At 40.9% G+C, this 26,951-nt stretch overlaps 1 protein-coding gene across 6 annotated transcripts in view; it reads right to left on the minus strand.

The window, feature by feature from the left end:
- Positions 1 to 26,951, minus strand: part of arhgap32b (Rho GTPase activating protein 32b) — a 127,882-nt gene that overhangs the window by 4,891 nt on the left and 96,040 nt on the right. For 3 of the 6 annotated variants that reach the window (XM_030437072.1, XM_030437071.1, XM_030437075.1), the window contains 13 exons: positions 23,754 to 23,804; positions 22,576 to 22,650; positions 9,162 to 9,311; positions 7,086 to 7,188; positions 5,381 to 5,525; positions 4,736 to 4,818; positions 3,795 to 3,902; positions 3,111 to 3,256; positions 2,808 to 3,009; positions 2,227 to 2,372; positions 2,027 to 2,101; positions 1,047 to 1,862; positions 98 to 741 (listed from right to left, as the gene is read on the minus strand). In XM_030437072.1, the coding sequence (XP_030292932.1) occupies positions 98 to 741; positions 1,047 to 1,862; positions 2,027 to 2,101; positions 2,227 to 2,372; positions 2,808 to 3,009; positions 3,111 to 3,256; positions 3,795 to 3,902; positions 4,736 to 4,818; positions 5,381 to 5,525; positions 7,086 to 7,188; positions 9,162 to 9,311; positions 22,576 to 22,650; positions 23,754 to 23,804 (2,744 nt within the window). Of the gene's footprint in view, positions 1 to 97; positions 742 to 1,046; positions 1,863 to 2,026; positions 2,102 to 2,226; positions 2,373 to 2,807; positions 3,010 to 3,110; positions 3,257 to 3,794; positions 3,903 to 4,735; positions 4,819 to 5,380; positions 5,526 to 7,085; positions 7,189 to 9,161; positions 9,312 to 17,329; positions 18,117 to 22,575; positions 22,651 to 23,753; positions 23,805 to 26,951 lie in introns of those variants that run through there. The other 3 variants (XM_030437073.1, XM_030437076.1, XM_030437074.1) reach the window with 3 other exon arrangements.

Below are 26,951 nucleotides of genomic sequence, written 5' to 3' on the forward strand. Positions count from 1 at the left end.
TCTGGATTCTGCTTACTTCAGCTTTATGTAACAATATAATGACTCTTAATTAAATTCACAAGTACCTATCTACATATGAAACTGATACAACACTTACCTCAGGAACAGGCTGTGGTATGACTCCAGTGTCTTTGCAGCTGCCACTGGGGGTAGTGGCTGGAGTGGGTGGCTGATCGGGCTGCTGCTGCCTTTCTGGACATTTCCTGATTGGAGAAGTCAGGCTGGTTGAACTTGAGAGCGGGGCAAACTTGTAAAGAGGAGTGACTGGTGGAGTGGTGTCCGTTTCTGGCTGTGTACCGGGTGGAGTTGTAGAAGACTTGGCACTGTCTGATAGCTTGATAATCGTGCTGGTTAAGTCTAGTGGCTGCTGCTTGATTGTAGGACTGGAGGTGAGGGGATAAGATGGGGCTGGGATGACGGTTGGAGCAGTGCTGTTAGGTGGTGGGGAACTTCTCCTGCCTGCTCCCTCCTCAGAGTAGGTCTGGAAATGTTGGGCCAGTGGATGTAATGAGTCCTGGATGTTAGAGGACACCTGCTGTGTTTGCAAAGGGGACATTGGTGTTGGGGGCTCAGAGGATCGGGACTGAGACTGAATTGAAACCTGCTGTGCCGACTCGGCAAGGGCAAGGGCCAACATACGGGCAGCATTTTTAGGAGGGGGAGGCGGAGGGGCAGTATTGGGAGCTGTAGAGCTGAGGGAACGAGGGGTGAGGTCCTTTGAAGAGTCCGGAGCTACGACTCCTGGCAGGGACACAAAAACACAAGGGATCTGTAGTTGAAGAATGAATAAGCAAAAGCGGGTAAAGAAAATAAAGATAAAGAAAGCAGGCAGGCTGGTTTTAAGGTGCTTCGAGAGTGGAAAAGAGGGGAAAAGTTAAGCGTGGTGTTCAGGCATCATATGAAAAGATTTATTCAAGGTGAAATTCAATCAAACCAGGAAAGTAATTCATCACCGTATTTGTAATCTACTTGTGAAGACATAACAGTGAGGAGTCAGAAACATTCAAAAACTTAAACCCTTAAAAAGGTAATTCTCTGCTCCCTACCCTGGTGCTCGTGGCTGCTGGCAGCTGGTGCCTGCTGTACGCTGTCGTCTCCCTTCAGCTCATGACTGTCCACACTGTCAAAGGCTGCCAGCTTCGAGTGCAGCTCCATTTGGAATGCTTCACTAAGCGACGGCTCGGCTGCCCTCAGCAGTACACTGCCCATCAGGGGAGGAGAGTCCTTGGCTACTGAACGGGGAGATAATGGCTGTGGAGACACAACCTGTCCAGCTGTATTCTTGTCAGGCATCTCTGTAGAGAAAAGCTCTGAAGTGGCAAATGGTGTCAAACTCTTTCCACATTTAATAGGTGACACAGCCTGTGTGGGTTTATCAGTGTACGAACAGGATGTGGTCAGTTTCTTCTCTCCAGCAGCCCGGCTAAAGTCTGTGGACAGGGAGGGGGAGGTCAAGCTGCTGAGGAAGGCAGCAGAGATAACATCGGAGCCATTGGTCTTGCCACAGACGCTGCCAGGGCTCCTCTTTAACATAGAGCCCTCGGCCCCAGCTGGTGAGTCATCTAGAGGGAAAGCGTAGGAGTTGTCGGGGAGGCTGCACTGGAAAGACATGGGATCAAAGTCCAAGGAGGCCATGCCAATGTCCGGCGGGCTGAGGTCCACATCTTCACCAGCTGAGCGGGGAGGTGAGATGAGGGCAGGCACACAGATGGGCCCGTCGTCTCCGTCGCTGTCCTCTGTGGCATCCAGGTTGTCATAGGAGTTGCAGTGCTGTCGGCTGTCCAGCAGCTCGCCATTGAAGGAGGCCGACAGGGCATCACTGCTGGAGCGTGGCCGCCGAGGACGGTACACTTTGGATTCTCCTGAGGGAGGAAAAGAATATAATCAGAGACTATCTATTTTCAAAGGCCTCATGTATGAATCTAGGCTACAATGTAGAAAGAGCATTTGAAATATGCTGAGGGCAGCACTGACTGATTGAACTTGCTGTGCTGAGTCAAACGAAGTGCAAGACACAGATGATTACCTTCAACATTATGCAGGGAACTCAGTGACTCTTCACTTTTGGCTGATCTTAATGTTGTCGTGTCTCCTCTGCCTCCTGAAACACATCAATTCAAAGGTATCAACATTCAGCTTTTTTTAGTCACATAAAAATTAAGGTGATACAAAAGAAAAATGGCTGTTTTGTTTTTTATTCCAGTGCTAGATGGATGTCTGACTCACCAGCAAGAGCCATGGCCTTCAGTTCATTGGGCTCACTGGGGTTGCGGTGAAGCTTGCGCTTCGACATGGAGGAAGACTTTCCTAGGTTGAAGAAAGAACGCCAACTACCCACAGGAGACTTCTTGGATTTAATAGGAGGCCTCTTCCTGTGATAATAAAATGGTGCCGGACAAGCAGGCCGGGTACAGTTAGTTTGACTTATTCATAGACAAATCTCATTGGTCCTTAGACAGCAGGACAAAATTAACATGAATCTGCCCTGTAAGCTCAATGTGTTTAAACTCAGCTCATCTTCATTTCTAAGATATCTGCCCAAGTCTAAAAACAGGGCACAGCAGGGTCCGGCCTGTGAGATAGTGGCCTCCCAGTGCAAAAGTAATATGACTCTGCGTGCAGTCTTACCAGTGACCAGCAGAGGGAGACACATTCCAGGACTATTATTTAACTAACATTGAAACACGTTTTCTGCGCCAAATCTACAGATGATCTGCACTGTCTGATGGATGTCTATATCTCCATTAGTGTGTCATATTTAGATCTTATGTCAATTGTCATTATAATGAAAATAGGATTAAACAAACCTCTCGGTGGGAAACTCAATGACAGTGTGGAACTTCCCCTGCAGGGCTGCCGGACCTTCGCCCACCTCAATGTACTTGCTGTCCTCAGTAACTGGAGAGTTGATCTGAGCCTGCGTCCTGGCCTGGGCCTCTTCCAAACTCAGCAGTTTAGTGGAGGGGGATGACACCAGCAGGGATTTGGGCCTCGACAATGAGTTGTGACCTGGTGATGCAGAACCCTGTTTATTGCTCAAGCAGACGCAACAGTGGGTAGTGGAATGACAATTCAAGCAGGGGTTTTATCTAACTATTGCCTGTATGTACCTGCTCCTTCTCGGATCAGTGTGCTGAGTTTTGTGCTGAAGAGAACATCCACATGGTTGAGGATGAACTCCACCACCACTGACTGGATTCGGACTTCCATAAAGGCTGCAGTGCCACTGAAGCATGCAGATTCAATCTGTTTAGACCTGAAACAATCATGGACAAACAACAATGAAAAGGGAAGGATTACGCTTGGTTTGAGATAAGGTTAAGAGATCTTTAAAGAAATGTAAAATATAAAGGCAGTGAATTAAAATCTCCACCTGATTATGTTGAGTGATTTAACTTTATTTGTGTTAAATTATTTTGAAATGGATTTCCAGCATCTGATGTTTGTCAGCCTCCCAAAAACAGCTGCTTAAATTCTTCCATTCAGGCAGAATGACTCATTTAAAGCAGATGATCGGGTACTTTCTGCTGCACAGAGCCCATTATAACGGCTGATTCAAGTCTGAGAAATCGTTACTGTGAGTAGTATAAAACACCCACATAAGCTCAACCACATGTAGGTCAAACTGTGATGGTAATTGGAATTATCCTGAGATGTACTTTGTTATAAAAAGTCACTCAAATCAAAGGGAACTTACTGAAAGTCTCAAGACAGCCTTTAGGTGATGAGTTACATTCACTTCAATGAAAAACATTCATACAAAGAACAGTCTATGGAGGCGGGTGGCATCTTACCTCAGCAGGTTGGGTGCCCAGACGATGGCTAGGTTTTTGCTGTGCATGTTGGTGATGTAGCTGAACGCTGCCAGCCGGGAAAGGTGCCTCATGAGGAACTCAAGGGTCCTACGAATCAAATATTCATTTATTCAGACTTAATTGGCTCCCACTAGTGATGTGCAAGCCAATGGCCATGATAGAGCTACCTCTTCAGAACATCAATATTTCACTGTGTGCTCAAATCTCCAGGGAATGTCATTTAGAAATTAGCAAACTGGATGCTTTCACAAAGAAATGGAAATTCAATTCATCATCACCAACAGGGACTCTGTAGATTTTGTGTAAGAATTTAACTTAATCTCTTAATTTACTTTCAGTTTGGATACACATGACTTCAGAAAAAAAATATTTCATGGCCAAAAGCAAGAAGAAAATCAATCAGAGGTTTTGTGCTAAGCTGTTGCATAAATAGAATACTCAGAACTAATGAAATATATATAAGTTATGTTAGTGATATATAATTTCCTTTTTCATTTGTTGATGAGAATATATGAACATATCTCATATATGAGATGTGTGAACACATAGTTATCTACAAACATAAGTTTTAAGTTGCTCACAATTATGACTGAGCAACTATGACTGGATGTGTGTTCTATTCTTGTCCTGTTTACTTTGTAGTGTTGTAGTGTGTTTTGATCTAAATTGTTATTATGTATGGCCACAATGTGAAGTTTTTTTTGGAAAGGTGTTCATGGGGATCCCTATCAAGTAAACTGAACCAACCTAAAGGTCGTTGGGACCAGTTAAATGATTTCATTCAATGCAGTGTGGCACTATGAATGCCTTTGAGTTTAACATTACCCGGACAATTTATGTGACTGCACAACATGAGTGTGCATCTGTAATCTGGCAGTTCCGGAACCAGCCAATAGGGGACAGTGTGCCTCTACACTGACCTGTAATGCGGCGGAGGAAGCTGCTGGATGACATCATGGATTTTGATGAGTCGTTCTTCATCCGTTGCTGCTGATACTGCATCCTTCAGAGTGAAAAAACAAAGCGGGATGGGGAGATAAATGGTGGGATGTGAGTGTACAAACATTAAGCTATCTCACTTGTCCACCCAGGTTCACGCCGCTGCATGGAGCATGGAGGGGACATCAGTCTACAGCCACACACCCCTCCCTCACCCAGCTGCCATAACAACCAGCAAACATTTACTTCATCTTCAGGGACGGCTCTGTTGTGCTTGGAGAGGGTTTTCATTCCAAGTCACACACACAGAGCGGTTTGCTGCATATGTAATGATAGGGTGTGTCAAGTTAATACTATGATTTCAGGGGTGTCTGTGACTCAGAACTGTAAGATCAATTTGAGAAATTCCAACAAGTGAAATGTGAGGAATTTTCTTTCTTTTTTTTTTATAGAGAGCTGGCAAAAATACAAGATCAGTACTTTAAGTGTCATTCTACCAGTTTCCTCTGAGAGATTTGTAAGCATAGAAAATCAAGATAATTTGAAAAGCAAAATACTGAGGTGGCTAGCAGACTTGTATCCACACATTAGAGATAAAAACTGGTGTGTGGGAAGGCTTTGCTTACAGAGAATTTCTCGTAGAGCTGGTAGGTGAGCAGGGGGTTGGGCAGCTCTCTGAAGTAGAGCTTACACAGCGAGCCAACACAGTGGATGTCCTGGATGTAAACATCTTTGGTCAGGTCGGGGATCTGCTCCGAGTCAAACTCATGCCTGATTAAAGAGAAAGAGGGCAAAGGCAGAGTCAACAAACTGACTGCCTCTGAAGAAAAATGCACCAATGAATGATTGCTTTGGTTTGACAGGTAGACACAAGACATGAAATCAGTCTACTTGGATTCCAGTAGTGTTTTAGCGGAAACAATTATTTATATGTGCTATAGTACTTCTAAAAAAAAAAAAAAAACTCCCAGGTCGAGGTTCTTTGACCAAAACACCTATGTGGTTAAAATTTATTTACATTGATTTTTTTTCAAAAAATAGAAAATAACACATAATAAAACGTCTTTCCTTTCATAAAACAAAAGATTTTTAAAATGTGGCTTTACACTCGAACCCTGAAAACTAGGTTTAGTTTCATTTAACTGACTGTGATGAGGCTGGATTTATAGCTACAACTACAATTTTAGTCCTTAAAATCAATTGTTATCTCAGAAACACCTCCCTTAACTGCCTATGCTTATGCCTATGGTTTTTTGTCAAGTTGTATTGTAAGTCCATAATAGTGTCTATAAGTTTTCCTTACACCTAAAGTCATTGAGACTAAAACTACACTAATCACCACGTAGCCTCAAAAAAATCTAAATGAGTTGGTTTCTACTGCTGAACATTTAAATATTTGTTAACTTCTGACACTGTTAACAATAAATGAATAATGAATAATCTGCATGTACACTTGGTGGTGTACAGCAACCACTTAACAACAATGCCTTGAATGTGTTCTCCAATAACCCCCATGGTTTCTCTGAATAACCTGGTGATTAAGTGCATTTACAGTAGGTGGACTCTATTCGACCTGAGATACAAAAAAACAAAAAAACCCAAATACATGTGACGCTACTTACAAAGCTTAATGTTACTGTGATAAGTGAGTAGAGCCTGGCCTGATACTTGATTTTTTGGGGGCTGATGCTGACACCAATATTAGGGAATAATATAATATCTGACAGATATATTGGTCGATATACAGTATAAAGATATGGTTTGCTAAAATGTGGTCATCAAACACAATAAAACGTAATTGAGGCAGGATTTGGATAATCAAGGGACGCAGTTAAGTGAGGAAATCAAACTCTTAAACTGTTAAAAAGGAAATGACAACCTGGCATGTGGTCATCCTTACATTAACAGGCATATATATGTAAATATATTTACATGTACAGGCAGCATTACTTTTACACATCTCACAGCATGGCAGAACAAAGCAATAACATCTAACATGTCCACAACACACATGTTGCTTTTTAAACGCCACAAGTGTTCTGACTGTCTGACTGCCAATTTTCTTCTCCTGGTAGGACATTAGATAGCAAAAACTATTGCTGAGTAACAACTGTTGCACTGCACATCACGTGTTTCTAGTCTTTTACAGATGCAATAATTAACTAGATTGAATTCATATGTTATCAGCCTTTAGATGAGGGCTAATATGGGAGATATGTGAACTTCTCCTATGACAAAGGACACTTCTGTGGAAGGAGGCTGCACAGAGTGGAAATTCTGATAAACAGTTTAATCAAATACTGTAATAAATAGGCAGTGTGTGTCTCCTACCGCAATTTCTGGATATTTGAAGCAATTCCAGAGAGGCGGTAGATGCCGTCCACCACACCATGCTTCTCAATGAACTCGGTGCAGCTCTTGAGGACCTGGGGCACTGTGAAGAGAAAAAAAACATGTCACCACATAACATATCATTCAATATTTTTCCAGTCTTCACTGGGTGCTACAAGGTCAAAAATAGGATGACTTTCCTTTTTGATGTGTGAGTACACAGTGTGAATAAACGACTCTATAGTGCTTTTGGACAAGAAACACTTTTCCAGCTGAGGGTGGAAACACTTGAACCTTGTGAAGTAGAAACAGAGTTTATTAAATTTTTTTGTTTTGTGCCGTTTGTTGGCCTTCAGCCTATTTTCTACATGAAGCGAACGGTGAGTTAACATGTTGTTGTCTGTGAGTGAGACGGCCAATCACAATCTGCTTTAAAGCACAAAGCCAGTGATTGTGTGTTAGAGATAGACAGACAAAGAAGAAAAACCTCAGAAAAACACAGAGCTTCTTCATTCTCCTTCAGCAACTATGAATCAGAGAGACATGTTATTTATCTGTGTGTGTGTGTGTGTGGGGGGGGGGGGGGTATGGGAGATAAGGATGGTGTGTATGTGTATAAGGAGGCTCCCAGGCCTCCCACAGCTCACACATCATTCAGAGGATGACAGAGAGTGGGACACTCGCTGAAGCAGCTGTTCAGACAAATTCCACACATAGCGAAAAGAGAAAACAAGGCGAAATTCGAAGAAACTAGTTGGCATTCTGCAGAGGAGAGAACAGTGAGGGTGGATAAATCCTCTCCTTCATGTAGGAACATTTTGTTATGAGATCCTCTTATCACAAAGATACGCAACATCTTGTTGAATGTGAAGTCAGTGTTGGACATAAAACAAGTATTCATCCACTTAAATTCTAATTAAAAACACAACATTCAAAGCAACAGCTTCAAGCGGATTGCAGTGATGATTTTGATCTGTTAAACAACATTTATAATCTGATTTAAGAACACCAAGAAAAAGTGAAAGCTTCTTGGCACTGAATATGGACAGATCTGTTTGCTCATTTATGAGCTGGGCTCTGGACTGCAACAATGATTAACATGTTAAGTCTATAGAAAGTCAAAAAATTGTGAAAAGCGTTCATCACAATTTCCCAGTATACCAGTAACAAACAATGTCAATAATACGTTTAAATGACTAGTACTACTGGTGTCGACTAGTGAGGGTAGCAATGTTTAACCAACTAGTCAACAAATCGCTCATATCCCTATTTATAAACCACAAATGATTATCATTAACCAAATTTCTCTCGCTCTATAATGTCATAGCTATCTTTTGTGTCTTACAAGAAGTCTGGCGAAGACCATTTTACCTAGCTAAGTGTGACTGAGTGGCTTATCTCTCCATGTCAAGGCAAGGCAGGGTTTACAGAGGCCAACGATTGACTCCCTCACACATGAATGTATGACTGTGATGCAGAACGCCCAACATCTGTGACCACAAGCTTGTTAAATGGACAGGACTGGTCACACTCACATGTGATCACTGTGAGCTAATGTGCTGGTAGGATGAGAACCATTACATGTCCAGACACAGAATATGATCCATTAACATGAATAAATGGGTTTTCAAGATGAACTGAAATTAAGTTATCGATTAAGCTTCAACAGCAGAGTGGCATCATTATGCTGCATGGAGCTTATGTTACAGTGTAATAAGGAGACCATTACCCTTCCACTCTGTCATCGAGACCATCACATCAGCTCACCTGTCAGACATCATGCTGCTGAGAGCACTGAAAATCAATGTGGTTGCAGCAGATTAATGTTGGTATGGACTTTAGTCCAGCAAATATCTCAATTACAAGCAGCGAGGCCTGTTGTTTACATACAGTGTGTGCTGTGTCTGTAAAACTGTGCATCAAAGCCTGCCTCCACTATAAGCCTGCTGCAGATAAATCAGTTATCTCTGCTGTAAATAAAGGTCTGGGTAAATTAAGGACCTGACCACCATTTGAGAATTTAAGCTGTTAACCAAAAACTAAATAGAATGGCTCTGAGGTGTGCATGTTTCTCACCATCATGTCCTGAGTTGAGGAGGTGTTCTCCCAGATCGCAGCCGAACACCCTCTCCCGGAGGATGCCTCTCTGCTTCAGCTTCTGCTTGGTGGGCCTGGACTTCATGAAGGAGCGCAAGAAGGTGATCAGCTTGCCGTGTTTCTTAGACACTGAAGAAGGAGGGGAGGAAGGAAGGATACATCTTAGATCTCTTACACAGCTGTTGACTACTCTACAGTAAGTGTGGGTTTGACACTAGGTCAGTTTTCACACAAGATCTGTATGTGCACTAGACTGGAACCCCATACAAGCCGCTCAGGGTTGTCCCATTGTGCATTTGAGCTTCATTCTAATGCAAACCCTTCCTTTATGCATGTGTAGTTTCCTTGGGGCGAAAGCTTCGTTCTTAAATACCACCTCCCAGGCAACTACAAAGGAATCCTCCACATCCAACACCAGTATCCTCCGCTCCCCTTCAAAACAACACAAAAAAAGGAGCAGACCTACTTAAAAACCCAAACCGCATTAATCAGATAGTATGTCTGGGAAAGGGTCGTAAGCTTCTTAAACTACACACCAGTTGCGTTCTCTGCTTGTGTGTGTGTTGGCCTCTGGTCAGTTACTTGATCTCGTTTTCGAAATAGGTTCAGTTTGAGTCATCTATCAGTCTTAAAGAGACACGGATGATCTTCAACTGAAAATAAAACTGTCATGCTAAACGATTTCAGAGTTTTCCACTGACTGATCAAATAATCAGAGCATCTCACATGCCTTCTCTTGGACAGTAGGTGCACTGATGCCACTCAGTCAAATGTCAAGTTAGATGTTAGATAGAGATACTCAAGCTCTCTGGAGATTAGTATCAGTTTGACTGCTGGCTGAAAAAACAACCATCTTAACACTGAACTTTTAATTTTCAAGGTTACATTTTCAAAATGTATTCTCATTCAAACCTCTCCCTGAGAAGCAGATGATCCTACTAATCCTGATATCTATAGTATACTGCTCAAATAAAAACTTGAAATCTCTGAAAGGATGAGTTTACCCAAAAATGAAAATTCAGTCATTCTTGTCTACTCACCCTCATGCCAATGGAACATCGGGTTCAGTTTTGCAGGCCGTAAAACATTTCTGTAGTTATTATTTACACTCTTTTTAAAGTCAAAATCTTAACTGTTGCTGCTACGCCAGAAAACGGTAAGCCTGGAGCTCATTTTTCAAATCACTCAGACTTAAATAAAGCGGCACAGGCTGTATGGAGCCATTTTATGCTCCCCCCAGGTGTTTTTTTTTTTTTTTCCCCCTCGTTTTAAAACAAGTCTCCACTCTACTTCTGTTGTTAAGCATGGGAGTAGATAATGATTGAATTTTAATTATTGGGTGACATATCCTTTAAAGCAGCCACGGTTGCCCTTTTCTTTCCTTATTCATAATTTCAATGCACTGTACAGCTTTCAACTCAGATCTGAGACATCTCGGAGAAGACAATGACACCCAGTCCACTCTCATCTCCTTTGTCTCTCTGTTCTCTTGCTGGTGTCAGTGGTCTGCACTCGGCTCACGTCACTGTTTCAGGTAAAACATATGTCTCGATCTCACCTTTCTAGTCTCTCTTTGATCCTCTGTGGACACTTCCACTGTGCTGCCCTTCACATGGACTTTGACCAACAACTCTTCCTATTATTTCGTAACTGTGCAGACTTCCACAGCACTACGCTCTCTGAACTGTAGAGACCAACAAAAGGCTGTGGAGCACTCAGCAGCAACATGTTCCATGATCATGAAATCTGAAACATTTAAACACAGCCTCAGTCAAGAAGAAAAAAACAACAACTCGGGAATTGGGACAGCATTAAAACAGCCATTATCTTTCTGATTGATGATCAATGTGTTCTTTCAGCCGCACCATCTGGAACTTCACTAAATCAGTGAAAACAGAGTGACACACTGATATCTCCCGTCTGAGGTGCTCCAGGCTAAAGTGGAAAACTGCTGTGTTGCATCAGTTTTTTTTAATCATTCCAGGACACATAGCTTTAACTGATAATAAGACAGTCCAGATCACAACCTTTCCACTTCTCTCATGTGTTTCATAGCCTTGCCATCATATTTATCCTATCTGCTCCAGACTTCAGATCAACACAAACACATAGGTTGCAATTTAAAGAAGACAGCATTTAAAGTACAATTACATAAATAACTAGACTTAGGAGAGAGCCTCTATTTGCTGTGCTTCGCTGAGCTGTGCTTCCAACACATTACAAATGAAAGTAGGCCAGCGCTTACCATACTCCTGACACAAAACAAGCTGAGTTAAAGAAGCTAAAACTCAACTGTGTGTTTGGAGGATAACAATACAATAAATGTGTCAAGGCAGCCTCTTTACTCACAGCTCTTTCAGCAATGATTTGTGGAGTCTTACCGGCATCATGAGGCACACACATGTACTGTTATGAATGTAATTATTCAAAAGAGCCATTAAAAAGCATCTGCTGTGTGAGACTTGGCCCTCTTGCCCAGAGACCATTAGGTAAAAATTAATGAGTCTGCCTGTTTTGCATGCTAAATGTACACTATGGAGGTAAATTGCGCGCAGCAGACTTAATTGACAGTCCGTCGAGTATATTTAGAATGCAAACATCAAGAGCAGAGAAAAACTAATGAGCTGACAGGAATGGAACGTTACTTTGTAGCTGAATTAATTGAACAGTTTCTGATTGTGATAGCTGAATTCTAACAAAGATACACGAAGAAAGGTCTCCGAAACTCTTTGGGTAGGGAAGTATGTTTAGTGACAGTCATTAAGTTTCACTCATATTTGCTCATTTAAATCAGACACTTGTCAAGGACAAGTGAAAGTAAGGGCAAACTCCACTGATTTTACACATCTTAGATTTCAGGTGTTGGTGAGTACAACTGCATATTAGTGCCATCAATCTTACTCTATAACCCCATTTAAATGTAATTCATATCTAAATTACATTCCAATCTTTAATACTCAAATGTGTCAATTTGTCTATATGTATCTATGTGGCATATATAGAGGCATATGCATTGTCAATGCCACCATAAGCATGTGGTTGTTACATGTGTTGTCAACTAGAGGGCATTTCAACATTACCAATAACTTTAAGCAGGTAGCTTTATTGCTAAGAAATAATTCAGTTTAGACACTGGTAACTCTGGTGACAAGGAGGGAGGCATCACTTTCTAATTTTGTAATGTTAGCGGTTAAATTTAGCACGTTGAACACAATGAACATTTCATCAGGTTTATCAGAAATGACACAAGTGTTTCATTTTTAATGTCAGGGGAGGCCAGAAACCACCATAACATACAAAAAACCTCATTTGTGGGAACAGAGTAGCCCAGACACTGAATGTTGTCAAGTTCAACTAAGTAGCTAAGTCAGCTACCGAGCTAATTTGAATCAAAAATTAGAATCAGCATTCTCTCTCACCACACAAGTGCTTCACCCCGAGCACTCCAGACCATTGTTGTCCCTGACTAAAACACTAAGTGGACAGCCACAGGGGCCCATGGTGAGAGACCCGAGATTGTTAGTTCCTACAGCCCTACTGCACACGAGAAAAAAAACTGTGGCGAAAAATTTAAGTTTGACAAAGAAAACAATCTGCGGGTGTGGAGTGTGCTTACCAGACCTCTGTGGCAGACATCTCTGCTAGAGGTACCCCCAACTCTCTGACAAAGTGTTTGTGGTCATTTTGCATTGTGGGTAAAGTTTGCAGTGCCAGGTTACAACAAAGAAGAAGAATGCATGGAATAAAAAAAAGACAGTCTCACTGATAGCTCTCTTTTTTAATCCTCTTTTTAAAAAACAAACTCATTCAAACAAAACAAAAAATCCTGTCCACTGTGAGTCCAACCATGTTATGGGAGTGCAATGCTATATCAGTAACCTTAAGTGTCAGGGGATGAGTTGATAGGGGAAAAAACTGGACACATGATTGTTAAAAATAATTGGTAAAACTGGTGACAGGCAATTTTCCTAAAATGCTCAGATTGGTGCCATTCTTTGCATGTCACTAGCCACTCTGCAAGATGCTTTACACACACTGTGAGGTTTCACTTTTTTGAGATGATAATTAAATCTATTCTGTCAGTTTGTGTTCTCTATAGTTGAATTATTTTGGCTGATGCTCAAAACACACAGTAGTGTCTCAAAATAAACACACTCTTGCCAGGACTGTTCCACAACTACCACAATCCTGCAACCAAAAAAAATGTGTGAATCAAACTTTGGAGTACTCAGTCTCTATTGTGTGGCATTTTAATGAAGCAGCACAATCAATACTGAATCAACAGCCGGCCTCTGAGCCAGCGTATGCACACAAGACCCATCGGTCCATTTCAGGAAAAAGTGGAGCTCCAATTCACCCCTTAGGGAGAAATTCCTTCTGCGCTGCTAAGCCCGCACACAAACCGCTGAGGCAGCTTTGTTTACTCGCTGGTGAGGCATCAAAAACAGCCTTCAGTATCATGTAGAGGAGGGGGGCTGGCTGTGCGACTGTTTGGCTAACACTGACATGTCGCTTTTATTCAGGAAGCCAGACTGACTTTAAGATGCGAGGAAGAGGAGTACAATGACAGGCATGACTCTCCAGATGACGGACAGAGACTCCCATCTGCTTAATGTCAAGGCAGATACCAGCCCCAGGCCCTGAAGCTCTTACAGCATGCTCAGCACTGCTGAAATACAGCACGGAAGGCACTTTTAATTTAAGAATAGTGGGACTGATAAAGCCTTACAAATGCTTTATGTGCCTGTAATTAAAGATTTATAGCTGCACTTGCAGGAAGTGTTGAGTACTGCAAGGGACACGTTTAGAAAATAATAGCCAATATATATATGTGCAGCACAGGCTGAGATACCTTTGTAGATACTAGAGTGAGTCAAACTCTTCTTCCCAAAAACCGGGCAAGTGAGCTATCTCACTTCCTTGTCATCTCTGTTGAGATTTGCACATGCACAGTACTGATCAGGTACCTGTTAGAAAATGGTGAAGGCTAAAGATGTACAAGTGCAAGAGAACATAAGTTATCCTCAAAATAGGAGTTAGTGTGTCCTTGTCCTGATTCATTTACTTAAATAAAGACGTAGACCTTCCTGCCTGTTAATCATCCATGTCTTCCAAACTCCACACCACCAGTTTGCGTCATAGGCTTTTAATTACAAATGAGTCATCTTCGGCTGAATGATATAATAACCCTGGTGACATCAGTGTCGGATGACATCACTGGGTTAATTTTTTTCAGACTTGATGTAGCTCCTCCAGAAACACAGCGACATTATTAGTGACAGAAGTACTAACCATTACCAATAAAGCGTGGCCACAAACAGTTGATATAAAATGATTTCTGTAGAATATTTCAGGATATTTACATAACTCATACTCATGGTACATATTTGACAGGTGACACTGTTGCAGAGGGGTGGTAGCTCAGAGATTATCAGCTAGGGAAATGAGAGACAGTTTCCCTAACTGTTATTTGCATATGTAACAGATAATAATCCAGACAGGACAAGGCTCAACACAGTGAAGGAAGGTTATAATGCTCACTGTATGACTATGACGAGGCTTTTCCCCGAGAGAGTCCAGTGAGAGGATATGATGAGCCGGGGGTGAGGGGAAAAGAAGCCAAGCATTACAACAGGAACAATTACGGTCGTAATGGCAAACATCATGCTCCCTTTCCTCGATCCAACCCCAAACTGGCTGCCTCATTCGAGTCAGGAGCTTTTCAAATGACACGGAAAGAGACTGGGGGAAAATCATAACTTCATAGCAACACAATAGAGTAACTGCTTCCTAAAGTAGATCAGTGACACCATAGAGCCAATCAGCAGACTCTAGCCTGAAATATTTGATACAAACACTGTGCGTGTCAGTGCTCCCTGAATACACAACCACCAGTGGGCGTGGCAGCAACTCCTCTGGGCTTCATAATGCTCTCATCACAGCTCAGCTCAGCCCAGCACCCCCGCATGACATGACAACCATGCACACCAGAGCGGGAACTTCAAACTGCCCCTCTCTTCACAGTTGTAGTTTTAGAAAATCACGATGTGAATGAGTTCGATATGATTATAGCATGCTGTGATAGCTTTGAGAACAAGGTTTTTTGCTGGAATGTGATTTGTAGATGGGCCAAATTTCTTTTTAAACAGGTCCTTTAACTAATAGCTGGGTCTTTCTAGACCCTTAAATTAAATGTGACAAAGTTTGACAATCATCTGAGTGAATACTGTGAGTCTGACAATGTATGCAATACTATTGCATTTACTTACCATGCAAGGACATAATTGAAGATTAGCTTGACTGGGTATATTTACTGTAGTATAAGTACTGTAGTCAGGTACTACTATACTATACTAAAAATGCTGAATATTGGATCCATTGAATCAGTCAACCCATAGTATACAGTATATATTGTAGTACATGTGAATATATGTGTAGTTCAATTTTACTTGTACTATTGATACTGATGTACATTTAATATCAGATACTTTAAATCTTTTACTCAATTATTTTTCACATGGGTTTCAAGTAATATTTTAAAGTGATGACTTAACTTTTACTCAAGTGTGACTTTTGGCTACTTTTCTACAACACAGCTCGCAGAAAAGCCTCTCAATTATCCTTTTAGCCACAATGAAACATGCCAGACAACCTTTTCTAGAGTAGATTACGTTTTACAGCCAATTAAAGAACTCAACAGACCAACTTCACTTCCTGATCCCTGTCGTCGAAAGACGGACGTGTCCATTGAGACGTGTCTACCACAGAGATAACGTTTGCATTTCTTATCCAACTACAATCAGAAATTCACACAGGGAGGCACTGTGTTTACACCCATTAAACAAATCCTTATCGTCTCCTGTTGGTGTGTCTGGATGGCTGTTTAGTGTGTCAACAGCAGAGCAGCGTCTGACTATGAAAGGCGGCCGTGAGTGACAGTGACCTCTGTATGGACCTAAAAGCCAAGTGTGTGGTGATAGTCGGAGCAAAATGTCTTATTGTTCCGACTCTCAATGCCCCACTGAACATAACTTCAGCAGAGGGGAGAGAGGACAGAGGGGTGAGGTCAGCTGGGCCCTGTGTGGTCTCAGCCATTGATAATTAGGCCAAATGGTTTAACTGTATACTACATTATCAACAAATGTCAGCATCAGTACCAAGAGCAATTTTTAAACCAAAGCACTACGAATGGGTGCAACTCCAAGACACTTTTTACATATAAAAAAAACCCCCAACATATTTTAAAGGTGCAGTATGTAGTTTTGGGGGAAGCCATTTTAATCAGAATATAAAGTTCTCCATTGAGTTGATTGTTTACGCCTCAAAAAATTTACGCAGACTCACTTTGTTTTCATGTTACAATTTCGCACTGTTTTACTTGGTTTATATGTGGCGGACCCTGCCGGTCCCTTTAAACAGTATTCTTGGAATCTCATTTTCCTCTGAGAACAGCTTGTTTATTCAGTAATGGAAGAAATAAATACTTTGTTTGGGGCACAGATTGTACAACTTCCTCATTAACATTGTTAATATAAAACATTCTGATTTTGAATTTCTTCCCCCTAACTACATAGTGCCCCTTTAACAAAGTGAACCCCTTAACAAATTTCAGTTCAGTTTGCTGGACAACTGACTGCTTTTTACTACCTGGTACTAAACTATAGCACTGATGTGAGAGCTGATTTATTCAAGTGGTGTTTATGACGTTTGTTAACAGCTAGACATCACTCCTGTCTTCGCTAGTTAGTCCAGAATTGCACTTTAAAAGCCAAACCTTTCTTCGTTTTTTTTAACCCTTATTACATTAGAGTGAAATTATAAACATGCTTACACTTAGGGTAAGAAGCAAATACTATCAATGAGCCATTTCAATCCTGTAACGATCGAGTAAATGGAAGGGAAAAACAGTTGTGCAGTCATGTGAGGAAGGAGCAATATTTTCCACACTTCTCAAGGCCTAGGAAACTCTCCATCATTCAAAGTGCCGCCTCTTCACATCGTTTATTCCTGATAAAACACGACACATGTAGCATACGTGTAGCTGTTAACTGTGCTGTTAAATAAGACTGACTATCATATAAACACGAGGGAACATTGTAGCGAATATAAAACATCTGATGCGACATTGTTAAAACACGTTTTCTTACCTTTCCTCCATAACGCTGGACTTGCCTTGAGATATGACAGGATTTTTTTTTTTTCCGAAAGTCCAAAGTCCAACTATCCACTATTGTTATCTTGTATTTTTTCTCGCTAACCGTATGAATGACAAACTTTCCTTAGTGTCGGAGAAACGGTGAATTCCCTAAGCAAATGAGAAGGACCATTTAAAGCTAAAAGTTTAGCCCCACCGAGTAGCGCGGCTGTCCTTCCTCTCTGCTCTGTCAGCCAGTGTCCACACGGATCCGGCTCTGCTTCTACGGATTGGTTTACAACCCCTCATATGATGCCTTCAAGTGCTCCCGGAAATATGGAAAGACCAGCTGTTTAGCACATTCTACACTGCTGTTAAGTTTAATTGAAAAGAATCGTATATGATTTCAATATGAAGGAGTGGGAAGGCCCTAACAATAACTTTCAGCTGACAAATTTAAGCAAAAACACTTTATGAAAACTTGCAGTCAATGCTTTTCGGTTTCTGAAAAACGAGGCAAGGAGCTCCTTCTAAGCTCCTATATTCAGATTCAGATTCAGAATACTTTATTATCTGTAATTATATCTGAGGTCAGATGCTTTAACTGTCTTGCTGAAGCTTTGCTGAATTCCAGTACCACTGTCACAAAGTCATTACACAAATGTGTTACAGAACCAAACACCCATGTAAGATGAAAAAGCTTAGAGCTACTTTGAGCTGTAGTGTTAGAAGAAGAGGATACGACGTGAATAAGGAATGTCACTGGTACTGTTATATGTACACACCCCTGTTTGTGATCGGTCAAGACAACCCCCCCCCCCCAAAAGACATATTTACATTGCTGACTTGAACATGTGCCAGATTCTAGTATTTCCAACAGCATTTGAAGGCAACAAGGGAGTTTAGGCTGCCATGAGGCATGCTGGAGGTTCACTCAGTGGAAAACACTCCTCTCTGGTACACACACATGCTCCAAACAAGCAGTAACCCTGCTTTTATGCCCCGACAAAACGCTCCCAATGTAATAATTGCTTCATTAAAATAATTATATACTTACATGAAAAGACTAATTGTGTAATTCTATGCCTGTACACAAGGTTCAAATAAAATTGATACAAAGTCTCTACACTGGATTAGACTGAGCTGACAAACTGCTAGTACACAGTCACTGAGAGTAACTGTATATTAGCAGAGTGGAAGCAGTTTAAAAAATGACTTCCTGTTATTCTGATTCAACCACCGGACCTAATCTTCCCACAGCTGCTTCCAGGTTTACAGTTTCATGTCTTCAAACTCATCCAACTGGTCTGGTGTCAGGTGGGAAGAGAAACTCTCGACTGCTAACCGACCAACACCTAGCTGACACTCATCGATTGTCAGGATGAATCAGTCCGGCTTAAACAACATATAGGATGGCCTTTCCTTGACTTTAAATCAGCTCTCCTCTCTGAGGGGCCCCTTGGCCCCCTGAAAGCATTATCTTATTAATTCCTTAACTAGCTTAGTCCCTAAGCAGACATGTTGAGTCAAAATAAAGTCAAAACTAATTTGTTGTTGGTCCAGAATCACAAGACTGCAGTCAGTCGTTCCCACTGCATTTAATTGCTTTCAGTAACATAAAGACATTTCTTTTGGTCAATCCTCAAACTTTTCTCTGCATGTAGGCTGTAATATTTTGCATCTTTAGGGGTAGAAAGTAACAAAGTACATTTACTGAAGAATTGTGCAAGTTGATTTCTAAGGCACTTGTACTTTGGAGTAATTCAATTAAAACCTCTATTTCACTGAGGTTAGAGGGAAATATTGTACTTTATACTTCACTACATTTGTTTGACAGCTATAGTCTTATATCAAAAACATATAAATGAATAAAATAAACTACTTTGTCTTGTTCGCGGCTTGTTAACTCATAAGCTCATTATATAAAAACAGTGTGTAGTTGGGGCTCCTTGTCACATTTCAGATGTGTCTGAGTTCCATCAAAGAGACATTTTCCCTTTAGAAAGAGATAAGATGTAAATAAGATAAGATATAAAAGCAAAGATTCAGTTAAAAGTGAAAATAACAATCCAAGAACAGATCTACCTTGACCAGCTGTAACATTAAGATGCAGTTTACACATCGACAGGTGAGTATTAACAATTGAATTATGTCATATATGATAATAAATGAGCCACCTTTCTTTTGCAGGATCAGTACTTTTACCTTTAAACTGTAAGTACAATATATTTCATTAATTTTTATTAAAGCAGGATTGTAGGATTATAATTCAGGACTTTCACTTGAAGTATTCTAATGCATTGTTTTCTGTGTACTTTTACTTTAAGAGAAAATTACATGACCAGAGAAAATAAAGAAAAGGGCTGTGGTATTCCCTTTTGCTCATAAGGTAGAAAACCTTCAACAACCAGAACCATGGCACTGCTCCCCACCAGACCAATAAACTCTCCCACTGATGGATGACATACTGTGACTTGGGTGGTGCTTGGTTTTGGTTTGGAGTCTGTTTTCAAACTGTTAAGCAGTGGGCTGGTAAGAAAGAGTATTGTATCAAATCATAATCCTGCACTCTAACCCTTCACTAAGACAATGAACATGATCATGGTTCATATTTAAACAGCACTGCCTTTTTATAAAGTTTGATCAGAGGTTTTTCCAGCCTATATCCTATTTTCAAGAAATAGGAAGTGTAATAACAAAATCATGGTGTATAGTTAATCAGTACTGCGTTATGTCCAGGGATGTCAGTTTACAAAATCAATCAGCAATCTGTAGTTGATACAACAGCCCTTAGATCCACCAGAATGCACATTTTGCATAATTTGGCAGATTTTTCTTGGCAAAAGAGTGGGGGGCTGTGGGTGTAGGCAAAATGGAGAGGATGTGAATACTCATCGACGTGTATGTAATGTCAGGATCTACAAAATTGCTTTTTCCCCAATATCAGCCGGCACTTATTAAATCCACTGGGGGAAATCCTGATAAAGTCAAACTAAGTTAAACTTAAACAACTTTGTTCTGTGCAGCACATGTCACAGTCTGCTGAAATGGGAACTTCTGAAAGCACAGAGTGAAACCTATTACCATTTCTCCTTGAACTGATCACGAGGAAGAGCTGTAATAGATGGCACGGGGCACAACAGACAAGATACAGCGAGTTCCAATGAATTTTTCCACATTGTGGATTTCATATGTTTGTCATGATACCTTTGAAATAAACATTTGTAGCATTATTAGAGCAGTGGGAGGCAGATTGGTTGTCACTGAAATGTCAGTGGAGTTTGTCTGTTGGTTAAATGCCTGCCAGCTTTGAAGCTTTCCAACAACACAGTACGTAATGATTTGTTTTAGTAATGACACACTCCAACAGATCACAATACTGATGCAATACAACTCTGATAACTGAAACTACAGATATGCATTAGCAAATTTCTCGCAGTATGTCCACTGAAAAGAGCAAAGGTGTAAAAAATTATCTTTGTGCTTTACACACTCGGTTACAACACAGCCTGAGTTGTTAATATGTAATAAGACGCAGCCTCCCCTAAACAAAGGTGCAGTCTACGACAACACCAGTCTCTTATTGAAGCTGCAGAGCAACACATTACACAAGAGACATTGAATAGTTTCACAGCTCAGACGCGCTGCACCAGGAAATGATCTGAGATCCTCTGGAACAGGAGGACAAATCTTACTCTGTCTCACACATTCTCTCCTCATTTCCCTTCCTCTCTGCTTCACTTAACCAGCTGTCTTGGCTCATGTACGCTCACAGCTGCCCAAATCACTGGTCCCCAGACATGACGAAGGCTGAAGAGGGGAACAGAGGGGGCCCTACATCTGGGTCAGTAACTGGTAGGTCTATTGAGCTGTCTGGGGAGGAAAGAAGTCTGACTGTCATTTTTATCAATTTGTACAACTTTTTGTTTTCATATTGATGTCAACAAAAGAGTTTTCTACTGTGAAGAGAGTACTTGCTGTTTTTTTTTTAGATTCCACTGCCACAACACAAGCACACGAACCGAAGGTCTAATCACTTCTAATCACTTCTATCGTCTCCATTTTAACTGGAGCGGTGCAGCATGTTAACAATTTCCATGGTTTTACTGGGAAGCAGCAAAGGTTAGTGGTGAGCAGAATGGATCTAGGCAGAGCAGGCATATTTTTCCAGTGCTGTGTGGCTCCCTACAGGAATGTGCTCTTTCAGTCACCATGGAGAGGGAGACAGAGATTCTTACTGTTGCAGGACAAAGCTTAACGCTCAATGGATGGGTTTACAGGCCCCCTCATTGTAAAAGGATTAAATAAATCAAGGCCGGTCGAGACCTAGCATCGCAGCACCCCTGCCGTGGCCTTTCAGCTTCGACCAAACAGACACACACAAACACAGCTGGCCCCCGTCCAGACACTGGGTACATTCAGCAGTGTTGAGAAAATGCTGTAGTAACCTGGATCACCCCTGAAGTTATTTGCATACACCTTGAGGGGAGAGGAACACAGGGCTCGAGGGATAATAATGTTCTCTTTTGAGAACAACATTTGTAAAGTGAGGCTGCATTTTTACACCACAACATCTAATCCCAAAACTTTAGACAAGTATTCACAGTATGGAGGGTTGGTTCATACATTTGCTATGCTATAACAGACTCAGGAAAAAAAAAATCCTGAAAAATACCTGAAATACTGAGAAGAATTATCTTAAAATGTAGATGGAAAAGTTCACCCAAACAAAAAGGTTCGGTCATTATATTCCCAACAACATGCTGATGGAAAGTTGGGTGAAGTTTTGTAGTCCACCAAACATTTCTGGAGCTCCATGGCAAAACAGTGTGACTGAATTTTCATTTTTAGGTGAACTTTTCCTTAAAATCACAAACTAAAAGTGAAATATGACCATTATTTGTATCACACTGACCTTTTATTATATGAGCTTAGAGCAGTTTCAATAAGAGAAACACACAAACACTTCAGACTTCCCACAAATAACACCAATTTCCATATCAATGTCCATACATGCTCTATGATTACTAACCTTATTGGTAGACACATTATGTGTTTGGCAAGTGTGTTAGGTCAGTTTATTATGGTCTTCCACCACAACATTTTCCTGTATGAAGAGTGAAGCTATGACCCCAGTTAAATCAGTCATACAAACTAGTAATATTGGAGTAACACAGCACAAACACATCACTCAGTGTTGTGGAGATAGTTTTTGGTTAGGGGGGTAGCGATGCAGCACACCAAAGTTTTTTTGTCTACCTGAACTTAGGCTGTAGTGGTTTAGCGGGTCGGCCACCCATGCATTGTCCTGTATTACACTCTCCATCTCCAAGTCTGCATGCAGCCCGATGGACAGATGGACCAACAGACACATGGATGGATGGATGATGGAGACATGAGAGAATCAGCAGAGGGAGAGAAGCACTTCAAGTTAGAGAACAGAGCAACTGTGTACTTTGGGACCGTGAGGTCAGCAGCTTTACATAGAAATGGTACTTTGATTCAAGAGCAATAAACTGTTTATGAAAAAAATTTTTGTAATGGCGTATACTCAATGAAGAAACTTCAACAAGTAAACATGTCTTTTTACATGAAAGAACTTAAATTTCATATTAAAGTTATAATCCTTAAGATTCTAATGAAATAAAACCTTTGTTTGACACCACTTATAGTCTGCATCTTTCAGCAATAACATTCGGTGTATTTACATTATGAAATTAAGGTTCTGTATATTAGTTTTCACTGCAGTGGTGGTGTCATCCCTTCATTACACAATTACCTACATTTTCTATGCATAAGGGATTCACTAGAGACAATGCAGAATGTAATCCACTGTTACTGTTTGTAGTTTGATCAAATTGATATCTATCAGTGTTTACCGTTGACTCTCATAACGGCAATAATACTGTTTAAACTTACTGCTAATGCTCATCCAACATTTTCTACTGCTGCCGCTTCACATTAAAAGCATGCAACTGGTGGCTTTTACTATGAAGCAGTCACAGGATATGCATGTACTTATATTTGTCAACTTTGTACATTTTTCAGGTTAGTGCTGGCTCTTCAAAAAAGTGTCTCCATTTACAGACAACAGTCAATTATGGAATTTTTATGGATTATTATAACATTTCGTGGGCTAATGAAATAGGACAGGGCAGAGCTGCAGGCAACAGGTTGCACACCTCCAACTCCTTAGCCAGCTAACCAACTCTTGTTATTGTGTCCTGCTGTCGTGTGCAGACGACTTCTCGCACTGAGTGCAGCATGAAATTACACTGTGGCACTGGAAATATCAAGGACTGAAATCTTAAGGGTCATAACTTTAACCAAATCCAAACTCTGATGAACAAAATGTCATACAAGTCAAAATTTGCAATGCATTTTGTGTGTGAGTGAGGGAATGGACAAGTGGATGAAGTGTGTATACCAACACGCACAGGGAGGGAAGAGACTCCAAGAAGCAGGCTGCAGGCCAGAGCAGGGGGAGGCTGAGGCAGAGGAGTCACAGTCAAATGCAACAAATCAAGACACATGCTAATACTACTGTACATCCCTGTGCAGTGAGACAACAACAGTATTAATGATGTATTGCAGTGGATCACAAGCAGTGCAGCTTTGACATATAAGCAGGCAGCTTAAACACATTACATTACATTTAGTTATTTGTTCCATTACTGATAATTAGGGGTGTCACGATTCTCCAAATCCTCGATTCGATTAAATTTTCGATTCTAAGGTCACGGTTTGATTTGATTCTCGATTTTACATTAATTTTTTTAAAGCACAGGTTGCTATACCGTTTTTAGACTAGACTTTTATGCAATATAAAATCTGGCCTTTATTCACAATGTACCAACTACATTGTCAAATTTAAAACATTTATTAACAACATAATGTAAGAGTAACTTGTATCTTCAGTCAATTAGAAACTTAAACAGAATAACCTGCCATCTAGTTTCTGCAGAGCTTGCAACAACGTGAACATTGTCAACATAACTCACTAGAAATCCAAAATACCTCCACACCGGTGACTTCAGTGAAAGAGGAGGGGGTTCAAGTTCTGTCTATGGGTCTCCTGCATCTGCAGTTGCCATTGTTGTAAGAGTGGCGTTGCCCTTTTCAGGAATAGGGCGTGCAGGAGGTGTGTGTGCGTAAGGTGTGAGTGGGCGAACGAGAGCGAGGGAGCATGCGTACGTGCGGACAGTGAATTAATGGGAGAGGAAGGAGAAGCGAAAGTAGTAGCAGGAGTAGCGACAGCAATAAAGTGTACAATATAGTCTGCAGTTTGGCTGTGAATAAAGGTGACGGCTCCTCAAGACACAGCACGGCTACCTGGTATTATTTCCCGACCGGCTTAACACGTGAAAGGGGTTCACCCCGAAGGTAAACATAAACCGGACGTGGCATGGGAGAGTTGCGATTCCATTTTTTTAAATTGAAGTTCGAGATTGTGACTTAATTTCGATTTAAAATTGAAATCGTGACACCCTTACTGATAATGAACTCGATCCAGGATCTGCTCATTCAAAGTCATATAACTGACAACAGAGCACCTGCAGGTTTTAGAACATCAAATATCACACTTAAGTTATATATGCTATGTAGAATATAAGCCAAGATTTATATAAAATCCACCAACCAGGGATGCTGGAGGTCAGTCACAGTTGGGGGTGCTGAAAGGTTGGTCTATATAATGATGGTGCTGGACATTCATGTTTTTTTAATTAATTTGAATGGCCAGGATAACTTTGTATCAAATAGTTCTTCATAGCAATTTACAAAAAATTTAAAAACTTGCATTACAGCAGGCAGCAAATGTTAACGCCAGCATAGTATCATTCAAAACAGCCACAGTAACTACAGAGTCAACAACAGTAAGGAGATGGAGACAGAGAGACATTCCCCAGACTTCCTTGTAAAATTGCTCTATTTTGTGAGTTATTGAGTAAGAAGAAACTGCATAAACTCTGTGAAGTGTTGTCTGTGACAAATTCTTAATTATTCAGGCCATCTTGTAAATTTGGCAAATGTTAAAATTTGAGTTTTTTCTTTCCTTGCTTACAAAACATTGAGATTGTATCGCATTTCCTTGCATTTAATACAAATAAGCACATCATCAAAAAGACTCAAATGGTCACTCAAGACTCATGTTACTACCAGATGTAAACTGACAGACTAAGAGTTGTCCATTTGTGGTGGGATCATCTTTATGTCTTGGATAAGTTTAATAGTTTATAATAGTGCAGCACGATGAGGATACAGCCATTTCACAGAGATGTCAAAGCAAGTATAACAATGACCTCCCTGTTTTTGACTGTTAACAGGGACTCCAGTCTGCAGTACAGTTCATACACTTGCATGACAAACCAGTGAATCGCAGTGTAACATTAAGCTGCATAGTTAAAAAAAAGTTTTTATATCATGTGGACACTTTCTTGTGCTACAGTCCCTCAGCACCCATACTTCCTGTATCCATGCCTCCAACATATTTTTAATTGAGCATATAAGAAATATAAAAACCTGCGGATACTCTGCAAAGGGAAAATTGCACAATTGAGGACACATGCAAAAAACAAAAAAACAGCAACAAGCATTGGCACATTGCTCAAAGCAGGGGAGTGAGCCGGCAGATCAGGTTATGATCCGTGGAGTGTGCTGTGAGTGCACTGCAACGGTTAACTCTATGGCTCAGTCAAATAGTCTGAAAGGTTTAAAAACATGTGTTCTAAACTTGACTGGCACATCAGATAACATGGTCGCCCAACAGCACCCGAAACCCTGCGCCTATAATGATACAAGGCCCTAATAACTGTAAATCGTGTGGGTTTTTTTTGCTGTGTCATCACTCAGACCAGAACCCAGAGTCTCAGAGGCTCTTCGATGGTTAGGAACCCCAACTCTACTTGCCCACCCCAAAGCCAGCTTGATGGTTGAGTCATATTGGTTGAATCAGTCTTTGGAATTTGGAAAAGTGACGTGGAGTCATTCGAGACATTGAGGTTTGATCAAAGACGCTCAGTGCATCAAAATGGCATGGGCTGCTATTTGACCTCCCTCCTTCAGTGTGTGAAGGAGGGAGGACAAAGTTCAGGTTCAGCTTAAGTGTTTATTGCAGCCGCCACACATGTGGTTGTTAAGTGTTCTCTTTGATTCCAAGAGGGTTTGTGTTATACATTTGACATGGCACACTCAGGAGTGTGCTAAAGAGCTTATCTGTTTGCTCTGGACACCGATAGATTAGCACAGTTATTTGCAATGGATTTGCATAATGCTGAGTCAATATAAAATGATTAGCAGACTTAATCAGTCGATGACATATCACAGTTCAGAGTTTCCTTTCACTGTACCATGTTCATAAATTATGTTATCTTTATACTGACGATTACGTATTGTAATATTCTTCTATGACAACAGGCAAAGATGGACAGGCCAGAGTTCTGTTGTTCCATTTCATTTTCAGGTTGGGCAATATCTATACCTCCACTGTATTCACTCATTCAAATTCATGAAATGGTTATAAAGCTGTTAGACAAGAACTCCACTATAGAGCATTTTTTTTTATATATTGGGCAAGGTGTCACACACACCCACACACACAAATCCCGAGCCATATCGTCCATCACAGACCTAACCAC

This window comes from Sparus aurata, chromosome 13, assembly GCF_900880675.1.
Source record: "Sparus aurata chromosome 13, fSpaAur1.1, whole genome shotgun sequence".
NCBI classification, from domain to species: Eukaryota; Metazoa; Chordata; class Actinopteri; order Spariformes; family Sparidae; genus Sparus; species Sparus aurata.